Genomic DNA, 24,498 nt, shown 5'->3' with positions numbered 1-24,498 from the left:
CACCCTTCACGTAATTTCTCAAACAACAAGTCCGCAGTTACGACACATGCTACAACTACAACATTCACCATCGTCTCACCGTCAAAGTAACGCTGCACTTAAAAGGCAAAAAATGCTATGGGCACATGGGGACAAAGACAATAGATAGAAAAAATAATAGCAATAGCTGTATACATCTATATGTATGTTGATATAATGGCAGACACCGTTTTCCCAAGATTCTCTTTTTTTGTTTTAGTTTTTTCTCATTCCATTTAACCACAAGTGAAACCAACCTGTTACCGGCGAATGTGCAGTACGGCGTATACCTGTCTGATGATGCCGGCTAATGTCTGCCCACCCAGTCGTGCGACTCACTCAGCAGCCCAGTGCAACGGTGCTGGTGCAGACGACTGGTACGCTGACGGTAAGATGATTGGAATGGGTTGGAAACGGTTGATCGGTTGATATTGTCTGTTGTTTATTGTTGTTTGCTTGATTGATTGACGCATTTCTCTTTTCATTGAGCATTCTTTTTTCTTTTTCTTTTCGTATTTTATTCATTTCGTTTTTCATGCGCGTGCGGTACAACGCCAGTGCATGCACGCAAACATACGTACAGAGGATAGTTTATATGCCATTGGTGGTGGCGCGTTTACTTTCAGTTTAACTTGCGGTAACCTATTTATGGTTAAAAGATCGATAGATGACTACGAAAAGTCGGAGCTTTTCACACTTTAAACTTCTAAAAATACAAAGGTGGAAAACTATTTACAATATCCTTTCGCATGTACATAGTTTTTCTGTTAAAATGTTTGGAAATTTCTTAAGTATGGAGGTGAAATTAATTTCATTGAAATTATAATGAACTATGCACCGAAATATATACGACGGACTCCTTTGGACTCCTCGCTATTCAATTTCCAAACTCGTAGCTGTGTTTATCCGTCACTGGACGATCGGCACACACGCGGCAAAGATAGGGTTACCATTTAACCTCCATTGTAGAAGCTGTGGGGACCTTTCAGAGAAGGAAACTGTTGAGGGCTTTCTCTGTAAATGTCCGGGCTTGACAGCTAGACGATTAAGGTCACTGGATCCTCCTTTCTTCGGCAGCCTGGGACAGTACACCAACCTAAATCCCATCAATCTTCTCCACTATATCAACAGCTCTGGCTGGCTGCAGATATCTGCCTGTCGGAGGTCTCATAATGGTCTCAAAACGGCGCTGCAGTGCTACTTAAGGAGTGCTAGACTGACACTTCCACCATTTCACCTGCCATGCGCCGAACCCCAAATCGGTCCTCTTGTGACAAACGCAAGACAAGCTTCTTGTATCCTCGACGTGTCTTTTGCGCAAGAATTTAATATTAACTTGAATAATTAACTTGTAGCGACCAAGAAAGAAACGTTTGGTGTCGAAACCCTCCATCTATCATATTCTTACTTTCGCTCTCTGAGAGCAATGCATATTTACGACAACGGTCTTTTGGTTCATCTTATCATTGCTGGGGAAGTCAGGAGATTTAACGTGGTGCCTACAACCCATACTGTGATCGGGCTCAAAAAGAATTGAAGGATGATTCAACCAGCGAAAATTAAAGACAGAGGCTGGGTTCTAATCGTTTTAAGACCAAAACAAGAGGTTCGTAAGATCGGATATGGCCCAGTCGGCAGGGCAATATTAGAGTATAGAAATGCAATTTCTACACTTTTTTCAACGCCCGTCCCAAACATGAAGGGATTTTTTGGACTAAACAAGTCTTATATAAAAAGATATCTGCCGTTTGGGGGCGACATAAAACTGTAAATTATCTCTCTCCCATTTGTGGTGTGCGTCATGATTTTGTGCTACAATAGAGTGACGTTTCCTAGCTTAATACTCACACCCCCTTCATATTGATGCCCATAACTTATTTACATTTAATTAAGATCGCGAATGGGAACTTTGGCTGTGAATTACAATTTGCTCTATTTGCATCAATATTTATGACAAAACTTTCTCTAATTCATTTTCAGATAAATTTCATCTTTCTTTTGCTCTTTATCGTCGCCATCAACCAGCCAATTGACGCTTTTGGTTTCGATTCCGCAAACTCATGCAGCACACAGGCATCCAAACTCTCGCGTCGTGGACGAGCACAAATGCTCGCAGCCATACCCTGCGACCTAGCGCGCCAAGCCTACTGCCACCTACCCGGCTCGGCATATCCCTGGCATGCAGTACGACGTTTCGTACACGAAAATCATGGCCTCATGAAACGAATGTATGGAGACGTACGACATATTTCAGTGCTGCGCGATGAAATACTCAACAACGAGATCGATGTCGACGATGTTGAAATTGCTGCTGAACGTTACTCGAAAGAGCCGCATAGATCGCGTGCGGCCAAATATATGCATGCACAGCGCGAGGAATATGGAGGTATCAAAAATAATGATGTTCTTATGGAGCCGCATTTTCGGCCGGTTTCGACAGCAACAATAACAACAACTGTACCGGATACAACAAGAGAAGAACATACGAATGTGGCTAGTGAGAAGGTGGAAGCAAAAATAGAAGAAGAACGACCGGTAAAAATTACAAGCGGTACACTAAGGCGAAGAACAAATGTAAGCGCAAACGGTGGTGGTGGTCATAGACGACGCGTTAATGTTTACGTCAATCGTAATAGGCCCACACACTCTTCATTGCGACGTCGCACAACCACGACAACGACTACCGAGGAACCAAAATTGTTAGCGGAAAACAATGAACAGACTAGCGAAATAGTGTTGCACGAAGAAACCATACACGAAATACCCGAAGACGACGGCAATCTTGCCTCGAATAGTGTCTATGAGACACCAACCTCACCGGAGGCACCGCTACACATGGGTGACAATATACAAATAATCGAATCACCACAACTCGGACAACTGCAGAAACCATTGACTGAACAAAAAAATAGCTCTGAGTCTGCAACTATCTCGACTACGCTGAAAGTGGTTACCACGTCCTTAACCAAGGTGAGACCGGCACCTGATCCACCAGCGCCTGTGGCACCCACACCTCTACAACAAAAACCTGCATATCAAGCGGAAAGTCAACGACCTGGCCTGCAGCAGTTACAAAAACTCAAACTGCAACAAGTGAAGCAACAATCAGCTGCTGTTGCGGGTGGTGCAAAAGAAAGTTCAACACTAAAATCAAAACCAGCCAATGAAAGTGAACGTACTCAAAGTGATACAGCGTTTGCACCCGCGAACACAGGTGCAACAGCACAGCCATTAAAAGCAGCCACAAATAGTGACGTAGACATCACAACGGACGCTGATAATGGGACGACGCTATCAGGCAGCGGCAAAACTAACTTTGACACGGACGCTACTGCTCCAACAGCAGCGACTGTGGCTGCAGCTTTAGCAGCAGCTACCCAAGCCAGCGCACAGCACCAACACCAACAGTATGTCACAAACAAAAATGAACATCGTTTCGGTGAAAATAAAGCCGATTTGCCGCCAACGACGGCAATCGAGCAAACGATACCAACTACAGTCGCCACGAAACTCACATCAACACAAGCCGAGTTATCTTCGGCTGCTAAGGCTACGAGCTCACCAAGTGCAGCAACAACTGGCGCGGAGGTGAGCGCAGCACATGTTGAACTGCTGGCCAGTGAAAAAATCCAACATCCACAATCGGCGTCACAACAGTCACCCCAGACAACACCAATTAGTGCTGCAGCTGCTGCGTCCACAAAACCGGTGCTACGCGACGGCCAGCTGTATCAAGACGCGCTAAAGCAGGAGGTGAAACCCAGTGCCAATATGCGCGGCATGTAAGTGAAGATTAAATCAGAAAAACTATTTGTGATTACAATTTAATTATTTATAAACTTATACTATTGAACTTTGTTTCCATCTATATTTTCTCTCTCTTTATACATCGCTCTTTTCAGCAATGCCTGTCCCGTCAAGGAGGAGGTCGTGGCTCCATTTTGGGCAAACAATACACGGGGCGAAGTGCTCGCCCTGCTCAATCTCTATCCCTTCGAACAGTATGTCCATTGGGAGAAATGCACACACGAACATCGCCAGATGTACTGTCGTGAAGGTTGCCGTTGCGAGCAGCAATATCGTCTACATCGATTACTTGCCTACGATCCACACAACGAATGTCGAGGCATTTTCTCTGATTGGTTTCGTTTTCCATCGTGTTGCATTTGCAAGTGCTATGGTATACCAATGGAGTTTCGCGCCACATCACGGAGCCCGCGATCCGAACGTATGGATGATTTTGAGACGGTAGCTGAATACACGGATTATGATGATGATATTACAAATGCAGATGAGTCAGTGGAGGCAGTAGAGGAGCCTCAAACGCAACATCCAATAGATGTGGCGGAGCAAATGGTACGACAGGCAATTTACGAACATGCGACAGAGGATTGGTACCGACCTAAGGATGAATTCGATTTTTATGAGGGTTAAAACCATAGTAAGCGTGAAGCAGGCAGCTTGGGTCGTATGCGGCCTGTTGCTTGTTAGTTAGTTGGAAGTCATAAGTTGGTGTTATGCTGATAAGAATTAAAAAAAACTAAGCGCACTAGCTTAAAGCAAAGAGTATTTACTATTGATTGGCGCAGCGGAAATGGAAGTAAATGTATCGAAACACCATAAAACCAAGTAAACTTCAAAAAGCATATAATTATACAAGGGAGATAAGTTCTCAACTTTAGAGATGATTCTGACGAAGATAAGCCTCAAATCCGCTCTTTGGCTACAGAACCTTCAATTCATGTCCGGATGAGAAGACGGAATGCTCAAAATCACATTCAGCTACTGTATTGTATTATCATATTTTCGAAGTGTGCAAACTTCACAATTCAACTATGTCTCTTGGTCGAAAACTTGAACTGTTCCTCAGTAGAATTATTCTTCATTGTTGAAGCTCTCATTATGGTATTATTTTTTCCTTTCCATTCAGTGTCAACCAAGATGAATTCATTAAAGGTGGTATTGGTAGACCAGCTGATACGTTTTCTTTTTCTTTTTGGCTTTCTTTCATCTTTCCATCCAAATGTCCGCATAAAATGAAATAACGAAAAGCGCTTCCATTTGCAGCATCATCTTCGTATGCTTCTAGCTCCAAAATCATGTCGCCCGGGCATCATAGTTCCTCTTTTTTAAATGCAAAAACGTTGTTGTTGGTCTATTGCCACCACTTTTAATGAATGCGCTTTGGTGTCGTTTTTGAAACGTTTTTTTTTCGAAAATATTTCTCTTAGGCCTGCTACTTCCGTGGCCTGTTTCAGTTTTTTGAATATAATAGGTCTATGAATAAGTTCGTGCGGTTTTTTTTCGAAATTTGAATTTCGGATCATTCCCATGGCTTTTAAACGTTTGGAAATGGTTGATTGATCAACTCCCAAAGTGTTTGCAACCTCTTCTTGCGTTTGAGCCGAATCTTGATCGAGCAATTCCTCCAATTCGGTATCCATGAACTTTGGCGGCGCGGCCAAAATCACCACTTTTAAAGCGTGCAAACCACTTCTGGCACGTTCGCTCAGCTAGAGCATGGTCACCATAAACTTCCACCAAGATACGATGACTTTCGGCTGCTTTTTTCTTCATATTAAAATAATGAAGAAGAATTCCCCGCAAAAACACATTATTTGGCACGAAATTCGACATTTTCAAGTGTGGTAAAAATATTGTTGTTTACGCTTCAAATAAAAAACTTATACTGACGTTTGTGCCTTACGACAGTAGCTCTCCAATGAATGTTTGGAAATGTGGATCGATGGAATAATAATCATTGTCAATAATCAAAATTGTCGTTAGGTATTATTTTGACGTTGTAAGGCCAAAACTTAAGAAAATGTATACAAGTCTTCTGCTTTCGAGAAATTGCACAGGTTATACCTTAAACCTTCAAGGCTATTCTACAAGAAAGGAAGCGAGGTAACGAACTACAAACTGCAGCTCCTTTTCTGTAAACGTTCTTTGCTTCAAACACCCAAATTACCGTCGAGAGAAACATCTTCAGACGTTTACTTTTCGAGGAACTTTCACGGTTCCCTAAATAATTTTTGAGCCGTTTGAAAACTAGGAAAAAATTACAATTCACCAAATTGCAATTTTGCGTTACGCCCGCCCAGCTTGAGCCTCTTGTGTATCTTACACAAGGATACAACCTCGAGGTGTAAAACTCTTTTGACTATGGCGACCGTTCTTTTAAATATTTCGAGTGCCACTGAATTGAATTACTCAATGCGTTGCAGCGCCTTAACAATGTAATTATGCCGGAAAAATCGGAAGGCGTACAATTGTGCACCCATAAATCTCTTAAAATGAAAAAAGAAAGACTCCATTTAACAAAAAAAAGTTTTAATTTTCAAAGTATTCTCATTTTAGCTGGATACACTTCACCCACCGTTTCTCCAATTCTCTGCTGCTCCTCAAAAAACGTGACTTCCCGAGTCCTTTAAAATACACATTTTTTTAACCGATGACCTCTGCATTCGTAACACGAATCTCTTACCAGCGAGTCATTTCTTCAAACAGCAACTTATCCCAGAAAGCTAAATTTGGACAATATTCTGAATATTAGAGCAATTCATACATATTTCGCATTGCAACTGCGGATTTGTGGTCCGTTGCGCTTTCTTGATGGATGAGATTTTTTTTTCTCGCCAAATGCAGACACTTTAGCTTCAAATCGGCATTGAGCGCGCGCCCAATCATTTTGTCTTTTTCAAAGTAATCAAAACCGCTGATCACCGCGAAATGATAGTCTTGGTCTCTGATATATTACGGTGAATCTATGTTTAATTCAATTTTAGGAAACGACGCAGGAATTCCTTCGGTTTCCGATTGGACATCGGCAGTTTTGAGCACGGCTAGCTTAATGCGCCAATTGTCAAATATCGTAACATAGGTTTTTGCTACCATTTATGGTGTAATAATAACCTCAGTTAACAATAGTAAATGACGCAAATCGATGGAGAAGAGCCCAGAAAGGCGGTGGTGTTAATCGGGATTATCGACTTAATTCGGAATTATTTCAAGAATTGAGTGCAACTAACGCGGATTGACAACTAGACTTAATTACCATAGTGGATGGCAACATTGACAAATGACAGTTAATATCTATTGTGAATTAAAAATAATGAAACTTTTAAAGAGAAGAACAAAAAAGACTGGTTGCAATGCTAGTTTGCACTAACACATTCGAAATTACATTAATTGTTGATTTTTTTTAAATAAATAATTATTTCTTAATATCAGGGCAGCTAATAACACTTGGTTAAAAGATTTTTAGAGGTGTACCACGTAGCAGACCCTTATTCTGCTCTGAGTGAATTTGACAGATGAGCTGACGTCACTTGGGAAGTGAAATTTATCATCCTTGCTATTATAATAACCGTATTTGTTGCCTGCAACTCATCTTTTACTGACAAAACTGTCCAATAATCAAATCAGCTGTTCTCTAATCCGCGTAACAACCGTTTGTCACACAACAATTTTTATCAGAATTAACTACGCCGGTAATTCCGATTAACGCCGCCATCTGTCTAGGCTATAAAACTTGTGAAGCTTTCTAGTTTGTTACAGCAATGAGTGCACGAAATTCTCTTTTTTTACGAAAATATTTCCAGGTCTATCATTTCAAATGACTGTTGCAGAGATTAGTTGGAAAATGAGGTTGCATTTTTTTAAAGCTTTTTTATTGGCCCATACCCATACAATTAAAATTCTATTAGAAATCTTGTTACTTCTCTTGTGGATCAGAGAAAAACTTTCCCAAAGCATTCGAGATTTCATTAAAAGACCTCTGAATTTTAGCTACTTCACTTTAGCAGTGTCGCTATTTTTTGTCGCACTCTTTCAGCAACTCCAGACTATGATTTGTTATAATTTTTACTAACAATTTTAATCATAAACAATAATTATCATTAAGTTTTTTTTTTGTATCTAAGGATACCTTTTTGTTACAACTAGTCGAAATTTTTGTTGTTAATTATTGTGCTCATTTTAAGATAACTGTTAAGGCAAAAATAAAAGTAAAATACGAAGGTGTTATATCAACTGTAAATATAGATTCCTGATATAACGCTGATGACCACACACTTTTTTACCACGAGCGAATGTACCTTGAATACTTGAAGACAAAGTGCGAGGCAGGCATATGTATGTATGCGTCCTTATGCGCACTTTGCTTAAGTTTATTATATATATAAATACACATATATGTGTATATATATTGTATATAATATAAATATTTGAAATAGGATATATAAATAATACGAAACAGAATAAGACTTACTATAATTCTTGTATACACTAATATATACATACATAATTTTTTTAGTTTGCGTAAGATTCAAATAGTTATTTATACAATTTTAAGTGCATGTAGGTATGTATGAAAAATATTCAAAAATTATATTTGCTGTAATTAATGAAGTAATAAACCAATTTGTGGCCATAAAAATAAAAGGAGCAAACAAAAAAGATTTTTGTTAATCTTAAACGGAAAACTAATCAGATAAATGTTAAATATAAAATGCAAATGGAAATTTTTTAACTTACAAAAACTGAATACCGACTTGGAATGTTAAATTCAAAAATAAGTCGTATTTCTAAAAGCCTCTTACTTAAATATTTTATCCGTCTCAATCTCCTTAACGAAAGAATCATCACCAGGTGACTGCAGTTCTGTTTGTTCGGTGATACCAGATATCTGAGATTCAGTTTGTAAGAGCTTAGACCAACTTTAGTTCCTCGATGCCTCCCAGTCAAACCTGAGTCAAAGAGTCTCTCACTCTTTGAAGACCAAAAAGGGGTGATCCACAGCGAAATTAAAAAAGCTTTAGACAAATTATCAGATTTTTTCAAGCGAAATTCCTAAGAGGCGAAATATGCCAGATTCTTCCCCAAAGTCAAGTTTAGACGTGAAAATTAAGTCCACGTAACGATAACATTTTATTTTACGACGACAGGGATTACAGAGAAAGTTTGTTCGTTCCATCACACCACTGAACATAAATTGCAAATAAAAACCTGCCACCTTTGGTAATAAATAAGTTCAAGGGATGGCCAATTCAAATTGAGATGTTGCAAACAAAGTTGATAGATTACCATGTTTCGCCATCCGCTTTGGTGAAAAACGAAATTGTGAGAGTAACTTCGACTGCCACATCATTGGCTACTCGCCGGTAGTTTTCTGTCCGCTCAATCCACTCATAATCACACACACGTCCAATCAGTCGTTGCTCAGACGACAACGAATGAAATAATATGAGAGAAGACTATGTAATTTTTTTTTTTTTTCGTATCACCACCACAACCTCAGTTTTTTCGTACACAAACCGCTGTTCGTCAGCCAACCAGCTGATTCTCTCAAATTCGCTGATATTGGCCATACCCATGGTGATAAGAGTTTCAGAGGTGGTGTATGACCGTTCTTCGGCTTTAATCGAATTCGACAGAATCGGTTAATGGGCTGACGTCACTTGGGATGCGTTTAACAAAATCTACCTTGTGTGAGTGATACATATACGAATGGCATGGCATGAGCATTGGCTGTTGATTTTTTTCGTATATCACTAACACAAGCTAAACTGTGTTAAACACATCCCAAGTGACGTGACAGCCAAGTTCCCCTCAAATATTTTTCCACCTTAGCTATCAAGTAAACTTTGAAATATAACATATCATCCTTGCTCTAACTGGACTCTTCTGATAACTTTCTATTAATTCGTTTGTGCAAATCCATATCACCACCTAACTTCACGTCGATTAGAGCCAAGGGGGTAACATTTTACTAATATTGGAATACTTGACTTTGGACTCGAGAAGGAATGAGTTCTAAAAATCTACTTTAATTCTATGCTAAATTTGATAGATTTTTCTATGTAATAAGATAAATTTCTATGGTGAAGAGTGATAGTTACCACTTGAACGTTTTATGGCAAAAAACAGTAGACGAAACGATGGAGTCATTTTTGATTTGTTTACATTTTGAAAATTAGTTTGAAGATTTTTTTACACATTTTAGCTAATACTAGTTCATTAGCCAATATTCCGCTATTACCCATTTAGCTATCGTCCAGTACTTAGCTTTATTTTTGAATAACTTTTTAATAATTAAAAAAATATTTTGGGTGATGGAAAACTTTGGTTTGAACTTTATGCATTCCACCGCTTGTCTGTTTATATGCAGAAGTGCCCAATATGATTAACGTGCAAAGCCATTTGCAAAAATTATAAATCAACCGATAGGGTGATTAATTCTGCGCCAGACTGCACCATAACAACGACAAGTAAGAATTGTCACTGAACGGGGATTTTTTCAAAATTTGAGAAATATTGAATGTTATTTATTACAGCAGCAAAAGTATCCAAGAAATATATGTAAAGGATGATAAATTTGGAGGTATCGAATTTTAAATTGAAATAAGAAAAGGAAAATTCAAATTGATTGGGCAATCTTTAACATTTTTGTGTAAAACCATTCATGAAATTAATTTTTTTTTTAAGATAATTCCTCTAAATGTTGGCCTTAATTCGGTCATCCGTAAACACTAGGGTTTCTCATTTCCCGTCACATGATTCCCGGGAAACGAGAATATTTCGAAAATATTCCCGGGATTCCCGGGAAAATCGAGTTTTTATATTTACTAATTAAAATAAATTTATTAATTTAAAAACAATTAAAAAATTCATTTTCACATATTTTATTCATATTCACAAAACAAAAAAATTCATATTTATTCAAATTCATAAAACAAAAAAAAAAGTTATATTATTTATTAGAAGAGTTTTTAAAATGAGTTCTGAGACAAACTAGCGCATTAACTGAATTGTCGTTGAGTCTTGTCCTAATTTTGGTGACAAAAAGGCCAGGAGTCGAAAATACTCTTTCACTTTCCACTGAAGTTGGTTTAATGCAAAGAAGAGCATCTAAGAGCATTTTCAAATTTTTGGTTAACTTTCCACTAGCTTCAAATAAATTAAATTCTTTTAATATAGTCTTATATTCTGTATCTCCAGTACTTTGTTTTTTGGCCCTCATACTATTTATAGCACTTTCAAGCTTTCGTTTCAAAACATTCGCGGGCATTTCTGCTTCTATATTGTTTTCCGTTTCGGAAATCAATACGCTTTCTTCATTTTCAAGTACAGTGGTGTCTTCAAGGATATTAACTGGAAATAGGCGGTGTAACAATTCTTTAGATAATTTAACCATTTCAGACTTCGACGACATTTCAAAAAACATATCATCTTGATTGGAGTACAATAAACTTGAATTATTTAGGTACTTTACCAATGAAATTAAAATTTTGGATCTTCGAGTTGTCATACGGAATTTAAAATTTTGTAATAATTCTCGAGATATTGAATTATCTAACGCATTTAACGTTTCTATTAGGAACGATAGTATTCCCTCACTCTTTATTAAATCCATATCACGTCGACATAATGCATCGGACGCTAATTTTACTGGACGTAAACAAGTAATTAATGTGCTTACAATTTGGAACAGCTGATCTTCCTTTTCAAGTAGATGTGTAGCATTAACTTCGTATAGACTTTTTTTAATCGGAATTCTTATTTGCTCAAATCTTTCCAACATATCTAATAAGCTATTCCACCTTGTCGTACAGTCTAATGATAGGTTTAATTCTTTACCATATTCTAATTTGACATTTTGCTGAAGAATTGTGTTACGTACTGGCGATTTTCTGAAAAATGATGCTATCTTGCGGATTTGGTTTATTGCATCCTGGATATGAGGTTTTAGATCTTTGAATTTAAGGTCACTTATATTTGTCTCATGTTCATATGACATCCCTTCAAATGTTGTATTTTCGTCTTTGTCAAGACAATCATAATTATCAATGTCGCTATCATCATCTGAATCTAATAATTGGTCTACTTGGTGCTGCTGATTTTTTTGCAATAATAATTCTGTCTTAGTAGAACCAAAAAGGGTATCCAGAACAGCCAAATGAATCCCATGTGTGTAGCATTGTAAATGGAAGGCAGGAGCTAACTTTCCAAATTTCACCATAACGGCTGCTCCATCAGTTATGATTGCAATAATATCTGTAGATAAATTCAAGTGAAATTCCTTTAACCGCTCATTAACTAAATCTAATGTTTTTTCAGCTCCACAACTTCCTTCAATTCTTATTAATCCCAAATTTTCAAATATCCCACCATTGGACATAACATTGATATTCATGTATCTACGATTACGGCTGCTTGTCCACTCATCTACAGTTAAGCAAAATTTTTGATTTGCATTTAGAATAGTTGAAAATCTATATTTAAGTTTTGATTTAACTTCGGCATAATAGTTGAATATAAGATTCATTATGTGTGAAGGATTTTTAGGAAGAAAATATCCTTTCGCACAAATAGATTCACGAATGAACGTACTTTTCGAAATAACATTGATGGAAATTCCATCTACAGCTGCTAGTTTTGCAAGAATTTCTTCCAATGATTGTTTCTTTACATATTTTAAAATGGAATTTTGATTTCCTGAAATTGATTTGTCAGATTTGTCCGGCGATGAAGTACTTGGAGCGTCGAATTTATTGCTCTTGGTAACCAAATCTATTCCATGTTGGATTTGCATATGACGATTTATTCCACTTGTGGAACCTCCCTTTCTCATAATCACTTGATTACATTTATTGCATTTTGCTTTGTCCTTATTAGTAGAATCAATGGTAAAATAAAATCTCCAATTTCTTTCTGACGACATTCGTATTTTTTAATAACCCTTTAATTTTAATATTTAAAATATCAGTGGAATAATAACTAATTGTTATTAAAATTCAATTAAACTTACTTTAATTCACAAAGAAATCTTTTAACCACTTTTAATATATAACTTTTTAAAATATAAAAAGTAAAGACACCCAAACGCTATGACTTTTCAAATATTTGTGTTGCACAGCTGTATAATCACGAAAACAAGAAAGTCAATGCTTGCTTAGCTTACTTTGTTTTTGAATATTTTTAAATAAAAAAAGTAATTTGAATTTTTCATTTTAAATGATAATAAATGTTAAATAATCCCGGGAAATTACGTTTTTTTCGGGAAATCGGGAATAGATATTTTTGCGGATTACCCGGGATATCGGGAACGGGAAATCCCGGGAGAGAAACCCTAGTAAACACCAATCGTGAATGACTCGCTGGAGGACTTCGGTCGATATCTCGGGAATAGCATTACGGCTTCCAATGTCTCAATCGAATCTGATTTAACCACAAAGCATCTAGACTTCACATACCCCTACAAATAAAAGCCCAAAGGTGCGATATCACACGATCTCGGTGGCCAATTCGCTGGCCCCAGACGAGAGATAAATTGCTCACCGAAACCACGACGCAGTAAATCAATTGTATAGGGCTGTATGTCAAGTAGCGTCTTGTTGGAACCAAATGTTTTGAAGATCACGGGGTTCAATCTCCGGCACCTGGCATCAAAAAGTTGTTTATCATGGTGCGACAGGGCTCACCATTCACTGTTACATTGGCGCCAGCCTCGTCTTTGAAGAAGTATGGGCAATGATTCCTCCAGCCCACAGGCCACACCAAACGGTTGTTTTCAATGGATGTAATGGCTGTTCTTGGATGGCTTCTGGTTGCTCTAAATACGGAAATTTTGCTTATTGGCATATTGGGCCTCATCACCATACACTATAAATTGGCCTGAGCGCGCGAGGAACACTTTTCACAGAGCTTTGATTTTCGTAATTCAATTGTACGATTTGTAAACATTGTTAAGGCGTAAGTCTTCATGATGAAATTTCGATGAATACTGAAAATAATTATGTATTTAGTTTGACAGTGGTCACGCGAGATCTGTTAAAAACCCCTATTGAAAAAAGTACCTCCAATCTGGTCACCCTTTACAAGCATATTACATCGTGTATGATAGGTGTTTTCACTTTCAAATTCTATAGCGCGCAGTTAAGAAAAATTTGCAAAACTGTTTTTTCTATTGCAAAAAAATATTTATTTATTGTAATTTATTTGTAAAATAAAAATGTATGTATGTTTGTATAATAATAACTTTTTCATTCACTTTCATGCGTTTGTAAAACTACTACTTCAGCTTACTTCATTTCACATTACAACACAATCGACATCATTTTCAAAAATAACTTGCAACAATTATAAAACTTTATTTGTATGTATATGTTCGTATGCACGGATATGTACCCTGCAAACCAACGTTCACCAGTTTTTCCAATTTTACCAACACATTCACTCAATTTTTCCAATAATACCCACACAATCACATTTAATTCTTTTGTCATTTTTGATTGGTTTATACATATATTTATCTCATAATTTTCGTGAATACTTATTAAACTTAACTATAGTGAGTGCGAAAGTGACAGCAAAAAACAAGTTGCAAATGTCAAATACAAAAATGAATCGCGTTTAATTCTATGAAAATCTCCAAGCGAAAAGGTAAGTTCAACAATTTTTAGTAAATTTTGCAATTATATATCTATTTAAACTAATAAAATGTATTTTTATTTTCAGCAAAACGTATTCACAACTTCAAGAGGTGCATCAGCAATACAAAAGCAATTCAATTCCAAATTAAAGAAGAAAACAAAGCGGGGATCTTTCTTTTGGTAAGTTTGCTCAATGTAAAACAAATTCTTTTTCGTTTATAAAATGTGCAAAAGCATGACCAGTGTCGGTGGTCATAGCTTTTGCATCCATACGTACACTGCGCAGTGTGTTTTGTGAAAAATAAGGGTTGAAAAGTAATTTGTTGCCCATACAGGATCAGTGCGGGGATCCTAACCTCAAATGCATATGTGTTTCTCATAGCTATGGGCAACAAATCTTTTCAATATGCCCATTGATATAATTGTGTGGCCATTGATATAAATATGTGCATTGATATAATTGTGTGGCCAAGAAATGTGTCACAGGATCAGTGCGATTAATCCAAACCAAAAAGATGTGCATATGCCATAGTTAAAGAAGCCAATTGTTGGCATTATAAAATTCTGTTTGTGGTTTGGTTAATAGCAGTCGCGTGCGCAGTGTAAGTAAATGGAAAAAATGTATGCACGTTTGTAGGATAAGAATAAAATTGTGATATACATATATGTATGTAAATATTTATATACACGAACGTGCATACACTTTTCCATTTATGCATAAGAAATATGCATATACATATAAGCAATTTGTGAAAAGTTGTGTATATCTACATATGTTTATATAAATAATCTATATTATTAAACTAATAAATCTTTTTTATCCTTAACTTCTAGGTCGTAAGCGATTTCATTAAAAGGGAGACGTGAAAATTTACCAGCATCCAGGGCAGATTCAGTAAGTATTTTGTAATTTTTCAATTATTATTTTATTTTTAGTCTGATATTACAGTAGAAGCCCGATAAGTACAATTGGAAAATTTCAGCAATGATTGCACTTAGCGAAAAATTGCACTTTTGCGAATTTCTCCTGTGGATCGAGGAATACCTAGGGAAAAATATTTTAACTCTATTCAATGCAATTTTCGATTGCGTTTTCTCGTAATACTTTTCCAGTGCTTTTGATCGGATATCATGCAAACAAACATAGCTTCACAATCACCTTCATCTATTCCTAATTCCAAAATTAAATTGCGGATTTCATCTGTGTCTGCTTCACCCAAATAGTTTTCGACCATCTCATTTAACCGTTGTAATCCTACAACAAGAAGGGGGTCGTCAATTTCGATATCCAATGGCATATCGTCTGGATTAGATTCAATAATCGCGTCAACTGTTGGGCTTGTACCCAATACGCTTTTCCAGCATTTAACAATCGTTTCAGGGAGCAATTTCCCCCATGCTTGGCTCAACATGTAATGAACAATCTTTTTCACTAATTATGGTTTCCATTAGCAATGTTTTGTATTGAATTTTTGTCAAGTTAAAACAACGAGGATTCATAGATTTGCCGATCGTTAATGGTTTTATTTTGTGGCTGCCATCACCATTTGCACACAAAAGAACACTGATTCGATCTTTTGAAACTTTGTTGCCTGGAGCACTCTTTTCATCTTTCGAAACGTAGGTTTTATTTGGCAAAAGTTTCCAAACGAGCCCCGTTTCATCAGCTTTATATGCATTATATTTGTGATGTTACATATCCTTTTTCAGTGATTTTCGCCGTCAATTTTTCCTTAAATGGCTCAATGGCTTCTGGATCACAAGATATTGATTCACCAGTCACAGTCAAATAGCGTGATGAACGCAAATACATTGACGTATTAAGTAAACAATTTCTTCGACCAAGAATTCTTTTGCGCCCGAAAATTGCAATTTTTTATTGCTCTTTTCGAGTTTTCTATGGACTCAAGATCGAATTGTACTTTCCGCGAAATTGCAGTTATCGGTATTGCACTTATCGGGCTTCTACTGTATATCTTTCACATATGTATTTTTTCTAATTATTGAAATTTGTGTTTAATTTTTCTTGTAGAACACATTAATACACACACACGTACACGCAGCGGAGGAATTGGTTAAGTATCGTAGTTAGAACAATGAGTAAAAGAACGTTGTCTAATTTATTGGGAAAAGAGAAAAAAAATTATGAGGAAAATATAGCGAAATTTCGCAAATTAAATGAAAATGTTAACGTAGAAGCAAATGAAAACTTTCCCAACAGATTAGACGATGATGATTTACCATCAACAAGTAGAGTAGCTTTGCAAAATTTAGAATATGATATAGATAGCGGAGATGACAGTGTGTTTTTTGAAGATTTAGATGTAGAAGATGTTGAGGTAGATAGTTATTCAGAGGATAGGGATAGTAATGTAGAAAATGCGTTCCTTTTGTCAACCTGGGCGGTTAGTAATAATATTCCTCAGAATAGCGTAGACGATTTGCTTAGGACTCTAAAACTTATGGGTGTAGAAGGTTTGCCACTGTCAGCTAGGTCTCTTTTAGGTACAAGTAGGCAAAAAGTTAATATTAAGTTAATTCCTGGAGGTGAGTTTTTATATATAGGTATTCAGTTTTATTTATGGGGTGCAGAATTTAATGTATTGGAAGATTGTGAGGTAGTAAATATTGATATTGGGATAGATGGGTTAAAGTTATTTAAGAGTAGTAATAGGTGTCTTTGGCCGATTTTAGGATATGTCGTAGGTTCTAAGTTAGGCCCATTTACGATAGCGTGTTTTTCAGGGATGAGTAAGCCAGGTAGCGTTAACGATTTTTTGAGGGACTTTTGTGAGGAAGTAAGTTTTTTGAGGAAGAACGGGGTTAAGGTAGGTAGCAATCTAGTATGTAAGCCGTTTAATATAAGACTATTTAGTTGTGACGCCCCCGCTCGTGCATTTGTTACAGGAGTTAAGTCGCATACGGCAAAGAACTCCTGTTCCAAATGCACGATCGAGGGCGTCTATACACAAAGAAGGGTAAGCTTCCCGAAGCAAGTTGGAAATTTAAGAACAAATAGTACATTTAAAAATAGAATAGATTTAAGTTATCATAGTTTAGAATTTAAGCAAGCAGAAAGTTTGCTAGAATCTTTTAACTTTGGCATGGTTTCACAATTTCCTCTTGAACCCATGCATTTAGTAGATTTGGGTGTAACAAAAAAATTGCTCCAGTTACTTGTCAAGAAAGGTAACGTTACGAAAATGAATGAGAAGCTTTTGCTTCTTAACAGGTTCGTACCGTCTGAGTTTAGCCGGCTTAGCCGAGACCTTGACCAGATAAGTAATTGGAAGTCAACTGAATTCCGGCAGTTTTTATTATATACCGGGATATTTGTTTTGAAAGACTGCATTAATGAAGATTTATATTATCATTTTCTTTTACTACACGCCGGAATTCGATTTCTCTCTTGTGAGAAATCTTTTAACGTAGAATCGAATGTCGCCAATGAATTGTTAAAGGAATTTGTTGATTTGTTCGGAAATATTTATGGCGACCATCTAATAAGTTATAACGTTCACGGGTTGTTACACCTTTCGGATTGTGTTAGAGAATTTGGTCCTTTAGACAATTTTTCCGCGTACAAATTTGAGAACTATATGCAGCATTTAAAAAAAATAATTAATAAACCTAATAAAATTTTGCAGCAAATGTTTTTCAGAATATCGGAAAGATTAAAAATTTCAGATTCTAGCAAACTTTCTAAAAACGACCTTTTTATAATAGATTTTAATAAAGATAAAGATAGTTATTTTCAATGTAATAAGGGGCCCATTAAAATTGTTGGATTAGATAAAGAAACCAACAGTTTTAAAGCACTCCTTATTTCTAATTTAGAAAATTATTTTATCGAGCCAGTAGAATCTATGTCAGGGCTAGGTATTTGTATAGGTGAAGTATTAAGTAATGAAATCCTAATTAGTCGTAGTGATATAAGTTATAAATATTTTTGTATAAACGATAGAAATAAGCTTATTCTTGTCCCCATTCTACATAATTTATTTCGTTCTTTTTTTTAAGTAATACAATGGAGGACATTTTTTTTCCGGAAACCGAAATGATTTCTCCACCACGCTCGGGCCCCCCTACTTTTACAGGTATAAATATAAAAATATATTAACAGAATTGTAAATATTTATATTCATACTTAAAACTAATTCCATTTTAGGGTCTGCCGTGCAGCGTAAGCGGTTTGCTGTATCGCAGCCCTACGAAAGGCGTACAGCGATCCCAGATTCCCCCAGCGCAACGGTATCCAACCATGCTACTGCGGTTGCAAGTAAATTTTTTTATATTTTAATAAATTTCAATTCTTACCATTATTTTTTTGCGAGGTTGTTAAAAAAACATTTATTTCAGGTGAACCAGTTTCTCTGGCTTCTTTGCAAAAGGAGCTGAGAGAAATGCGGAGCGAAATCCGTGAATCACTGGGGGAAATAAAGACCACCTTACGGGACCTAGAGGGTAAGGTGGAAAGAAGTTTCAAGGACTTCGAAAAGAAGGTTATACAAGTATCTTATTGAAGTAATGAATTATAACTTTATAAGCTTTTTATTATTTAGATGCCAGAAAGAGCGGAAAGTCAGGTCCAGGGGCAGCTGATGAGGGAAGTGAAAGTGGTGATGACAAGAGTTCACCAGAGTATTGCGCGCATCACGGGAGATGCTCTGAGTCCTGAGTATATCAAGATTCAGAGTATGCTCCCAATAACATCGCAGGATGCGATTAATACTCTGGAGGAGCTCTTAAATACCAAGTCATACGCCGAAGCAATGGTAACTATTATTTCTACTATACAATATACACATGTGATCATGGTTGCTTGAGTTAAATTGTAAAATTAAAATTGTAACATCTAAGAATTCTCCGTATAGCGTTTTCAAAATTTGCCGAAATAAGAGATTTCACAAATTTTGAGATACTTATTTCTACTCAAACAACTATGATTTACATAAAATTACGTACAATAGGGTGTTCAATATCAAATAAGCTCAAAAAATTTTTAATCAAATAAATAACTTAATTTTATCTTTTCTAGCTAAATATTTTGCTGAAGCTGAGGGGTGCTAAAGGATGCATCAAAGGGGTGATGAAGCGCGTTTACTCCGACGAGTTGCTGTTCCATTACAACTTTGAGGGGAAAGCCAACAAATCGGCGCTTTTGGGCCTCAAAAGTCTGGAGCTCATTTTCGGTATTTACATTTTTCGTTTATACTTTTTTTTATATATATAACATGTTTTTTATGTATATCCAACAGATACATTTAATAGCACCCCGAAAAGCGAAGTCTTTGCTGAAATTCGCAAAGCGGTTTTAATGAGCCACAACCGACATAAACAAGTAGTTAGAAAACAAAAACAAAAAATTAATATTCAAAATAACTAATAACTAAAACTAAAATATTTCTAAACCTAATTTTATAATGTCAAATTACTTAAATTCATGTTCACTTTCACAAAACCAAATTTAAGAATGTAAATATTATACTAATTTATGTACATAAAAACTAAACCGTAAACTTTTCTAATAACTAAACTAATTAATGTATATAAATAACCAAAACTAAAATTTGTCTAACACCAAAACCTAATTTAAGAATGTAAATATTATACTAATTTATGTACATAAAAACTAAACCGTAAACTTTTCTAATAACTAAACTAATTAATGTATATAAATAACCAAAACTAAAATTTGTCTAACACCAAAACCTAATTTAAGAATGTAAATATTATACTAATTTATGTACATTAAAACTAAAACGTAAACTTTTCTAAAAACTAAACTAATTCATGTATATAAATAACTAAAACTAAAATTTGTCTAACACCAAACCTAATTTTATAATGTAAATATTAAAATAAATAACTAAAACTTAACGTAATTTTGTAATGTAAATAGTAAATTAATATAAATAGCTGTACATAAATAGAACATACTAAAAAAATTATTATATTAATTGTATTAATTTTCTTTAGAAACTAAAAATTAACTAAATAAATATTAAAATGATTCAATATTCAATAAATAACCATTTGTATCAGTAATTTTGAAGGATTATTGTATATAGGATCCGTAAGTATTACCTACAAAATTACCCTTTTGAAGAGATTCTGTTAACTATGTGTTAACAACGAAATTCACTTATTCATGAGATTCTGTTAGCTACATGTTAACAACGAAATTCACTAGTTTATCCAATTCTGTTAACTACATGTTAGCAATAACATTCACCAGCCCAAAAGATTCTGTTCACTACATGTTAACAATGAAATTCACTAGTTTATGGAATTCTGTTAACTACATGTTCACAATAACATTCACCAGCCCAAAAGATTCTGTTCACTACATGTTAACAACAACATTCACCGGCCCAAAAGATTCTGTTCACTACATGTTAACAACGAAATTCACTAGTTCATGAAATTCTGTTCACTACATGTTAACAACAACATTCATGAGTTCAGAAGGTTTTGTTCACTACATGTTACCCACATCATTCACAACTTGAATGTCAATTAGAGCAGCACAGCAGTATTGAGAAATTTCTGTTAGTGCGAGCGAATAAAATCATCACACGTATAGACTGGAAGTAGGTAGAAAGTGCACGGCGTAGAATATAAAATTACTACAAAGCTCACAACTTCACAGGTGAACGATACCCACAAGTTAGCAGGGTAAATAGCAGGTAGTTGGTTTGCAGGGTATGTATGTAGCATAATATTTATGTATGTACATCCCAGCAAGTAGTCTAGCTGTTATTGTTGTTATTGTATTTAATACATTTTCAAGTGCATTTCATAAGAAGTACAATAATATTTACTTGCATTATATTTTAGTTATATTTTATAATTCATTTTATTTGTATGTAGATATGTATATTAGCATTTAAATGTATGTATAACTCACTTGCACTTGCAATGTAGAAAAACTATAATCTTTATATTTATATACTGTTTATTTTTACATTAGATATTATTGCAAATATGTATATGTATGTGTATATATCTTCCGTTTTAGGCTACGCACATTTTAGTAAAATGTTTGTTAACTTTTTAAGGCAACATGTTTTACAAACTTTTTGATATTGTCAATAAAAAAATACATACTTTCGTATTTCGTGTGAAGTATTGTGTTTCTAATTTAATTTTTTTTCATTCATCGTACGCAAGATTTGCATGTCCAAATAAAAATTAAATCGACAATTTATAAATAAAAACTAAAACTACAAATTTAGAAAAAAATATGCGACGCAATTATGAGTCGTTTTTCTGCGATTTAAAAGTGAAATAATAATAATAGAAATAATAATATAAGCAACAAAAAAAACTTCATTTCTTTGTGCAAAATGCATGTCTCAAATCATTTACACCGTACATTTGTAAGGCTAGTGTTAACATTTCTGACATATAAGTATAGAATTTTTAAATTATGTAAATAATAAAAATACACACACAACCTTTAGCAGCTGTACTTTTTGAATACCATACAAAAACATAGTGAACTAAATGTAGTTGTTTTAAAAGTAAAATATAAATAAAATTTTGTAAATTTTAATTATAAAATATAAACTATAAAAATGATTTGTTGCAAATACATCATAATTACTATCATTTAGCAATACCATTATATATGTATATATATATATATTTAATTTTTTACACTTGATATGTACGTCGCAATGCATGTTTCTAAGCAAATAAAATAATTATATAAAATTATATGATTGTTTAGTTGTTTTTTTTTTACCCTGTAACCCTGTTAAATTAGTCAAATTTTTAGAGAAATGGAAAGGCAATTGGAAAACAATAATTTACTCATCTGAGACAGGCTTGGCCTGCATCAGTCTACATATACAGTTATATAAATAGTATCTAAAAATATAAACAATTTAAATTAGATTTTCGTTGCTTGAGCAGCTACGCACATATTTTACAATTTCGTAGATTAGGCATAATAAAATGTTTTTCTGTCATTCCTTGTTTAAAATTTTCGCGCCACTTAAAGGCAAAAAGTAGTAATTAAATAAAGATGCACTACGCGAATTATTTATATGAACAAAGAAAGGATAATTGCATGAAAAAAATAAGGCTAACCGTTAATTGATATTTGAGTACCGTTATTTATTGCCTTTTAAGCAGCATGACACACTTTGTGATTTGATTTTTTCACAGTGGATATTTAAGAATATTTCAGAGGATATTGAAGAGAAAAAAAGCAGGTAATGTCAACAAGCAAAATAACAGTTAAATATTATATAATATTAGAAAATATTGCATATTACCTACGTATAGAGCTTTTTGTTACAGTGCCTAAGTGTGTCATTGCGACAGCCACTATACCTACCAATCTACAGCGGATTTGCATGATTTGATGCTTAAGTCGGTTAGCTCAACAATTTTCGTCGTCGATGTCATCGGTTCTACGTTACCGGAATGACCTGGTTTTATATCCGGCTAAGGACTGTCACTCCAGCAGCACTCCCCATACAGGTATGGGGAATGTTTTTGCTGCTACAACAACAACAACAACAATTAGAACGTAATTTTTTTTCACCTTCACCTTACGTCTAAAAGTATTGAGTGCGGGAAAATGAGAGAAAACTAGAATTGACTACTGCTTTTAAGCGAAAAACACAAAAACTTAAAGCACATATCAGAAAACGGATATGAACAGAAAATTATAAGTTTCTACGGAACAAACCGGATGTATATTCCGCCAAGGACAGTCACCTAGGACCAAGAACAGGCGCCCGCCCTATGCTCCAATAGGAGTTAAAGGGAAAATTAAAAATAAATAATATAAAGGACAGTCACTCCAGCAGCATTCCCCAAACATTAAGGTGAAATGTTTATGCTGCTACAAAAACAACAACAACAAAATTTTCAGATTTATTAATAATTTAAGCAGCTTTGGACACAATGCAAAGGCTCGAGTGCGCCATTTCTACAAATTCTACAAAAATTAAAGCCAAACTTCATGCGGATCTTTTCAAGTAGAAACGACTAAGGGAATTTGGTGTATTTTTTCGACAAAGCAATAATGCTGCTGCAGGCAGCATCTAATTATCTTTGTTATTTAATGTTTTCTGATTACCGGTTTTTTACTTATTAACTTTTGGCGATTTTTTTTAATAAATTAAAAATGCATGAACACATTCTTGTCTTTTTAGAGTTTGTATAAAGAAGCGCTTGTGTTCATATAAATATTTCTTGTAGCAGAATTAAGCTGAATAACTTAGAAATGTTCAAACATTTTCGAAATAATAATACAGCGTTTGAATACACGAAAAATAGTGTAATAATAAAATGAAAATACTTTACATTGTCAAGCGCTTTTTGGGGGCTTAGTAAAAAATAAATAAAAAATGAATGAAGAAAAAAAAATTTTTTAAATTAAAAAAAAATTAAAAACAAAAATGTTTTTTAATTAAATAAAATATAAGCAATAAAAAAAACGAATATGAATATTTAAATAATATGAAAATAAAATGAAAATATGAATATTAAATAAATATGAATCTTAAAAAATATGAGTCTTAAAAAAATGAAAATTAAAAAAACTATGAATATTAAAAAAATATGAATATTAAAAAAAAAGTGAATATTAAGGCCGGCCCTCGCCTCATTTGAAATGGTTTTTTTTTTTGGGGTGTTTCTTTAAAGGCGTGTAAAACGGAAATGAAAAAAGATTTTTTATTTTTGTTTTCAGTATTTTATTTTTTGAGCCATTGTTGAAGGCTATTGAGAACTTTTTTTGAAGGCTGACAACTTTTTGAACGAACCTCGTAAGGCCAAAAACAAATTTTATTTTTTAAAAATGAATCAAAAAATAAAATACTGAAAACATAAATTAAAAAATATTTTTTCGTTCCCGTTTTACACGCTTTAAAAGAGAAATATCCAAAAAACATCATTTTAAATGATGAACATTAAAAAACAAGAAAATATGAATATTACAACAAAATTAAAAAAAAAATTTATATTAAAAAAAACTAAAATATTAATATTAAAACAAAATTAAAATAAAATAAAAATAAAGTAT

General features: G+C 34.6%; 2 protein-coding genes across 3 annotated transcripts in view; both read left to right on the top strand.

Moving 5' to 3' along the window:
- The window catches only part of LOC129248904 (protein spaetzle 4), a 41,746-nt gene extending 37,294 nt beyond the window's left edge, over positions 1-4,452 (top strand). The window contains exons 4-5 of the mRNA XM_054888514.1: positions 1,999-3,800; positions 3,921-4,452. Of these exons, the coding sequence (XP_054744489.1) occupies positions 1,999-3,800; positions 3,921-4,452 (2,334 nt within the window). The remainder of the gene's footprint in view (positions 1-1,998; positions 3,801-3,920) is intronic.
- A 10,709-nt stretch (positions 4,453-15,161) lies between these two features.
- LOC129248482 (uncharacterized) lies at positions 15,162-20,022 on the top strand. Of its 2 annotated transcripts, XM_054888041.1 has the most exons (7): positions 15,175-15,348; positions 16,486-16,527; positions 18,622-18,732; positions 18,813-18,955; positions 19,016-19,228; positions 19,492-19,645; positions 19,712-20,022. In XM_054888041.1, exons 4-7 carry the CDS (start codon positions 18,857-18,859, stop codon positions 19,837-19,839), a joined length of 594 nt encoding a protein of 197 aa, XP_054744016.1. In that variant the 5' UTR covers positions 15,175-15,348; positions 16,486-16,527; positions 18,622-18,732; positions 18,813-18,856; the 3' UTR covers positions 19,840-20,022. The 2 variants fall into 2 exon arrangements, 1 of the variants encoding a protein (XP_054744016.1); XR_008582621.1 differs by lacking the exons at positions 19,492-19,645; positions 19,712-20,022 and having other exon boundaries at positions 15,162-15,348; positions 16,486-18,550; positions 18,622-19,115.
- Positions 20,023-24,498: the final 4,476 nt, after the last annotated feature.

Source organism: Anastrepha obliqua, chromosome 5, assembly GCF_027943255.1.
Source record: "Anastrepha obliqua isolate idAnaObli1 chromosome 5, idAnaObli1_1.0, whole genome shotgun sequence".
Taxonomy (NCBI): Eukaryota; Metazoa; Arthropoda; class Insecta; order Diptera; family Tephritidae; genus Anastrepha; species Anastrepha obliqua.
Note: the sequence above shows the minus strand (reverse complement) of the source record. Positions and strands in the feature narration are given on the sequence as shown.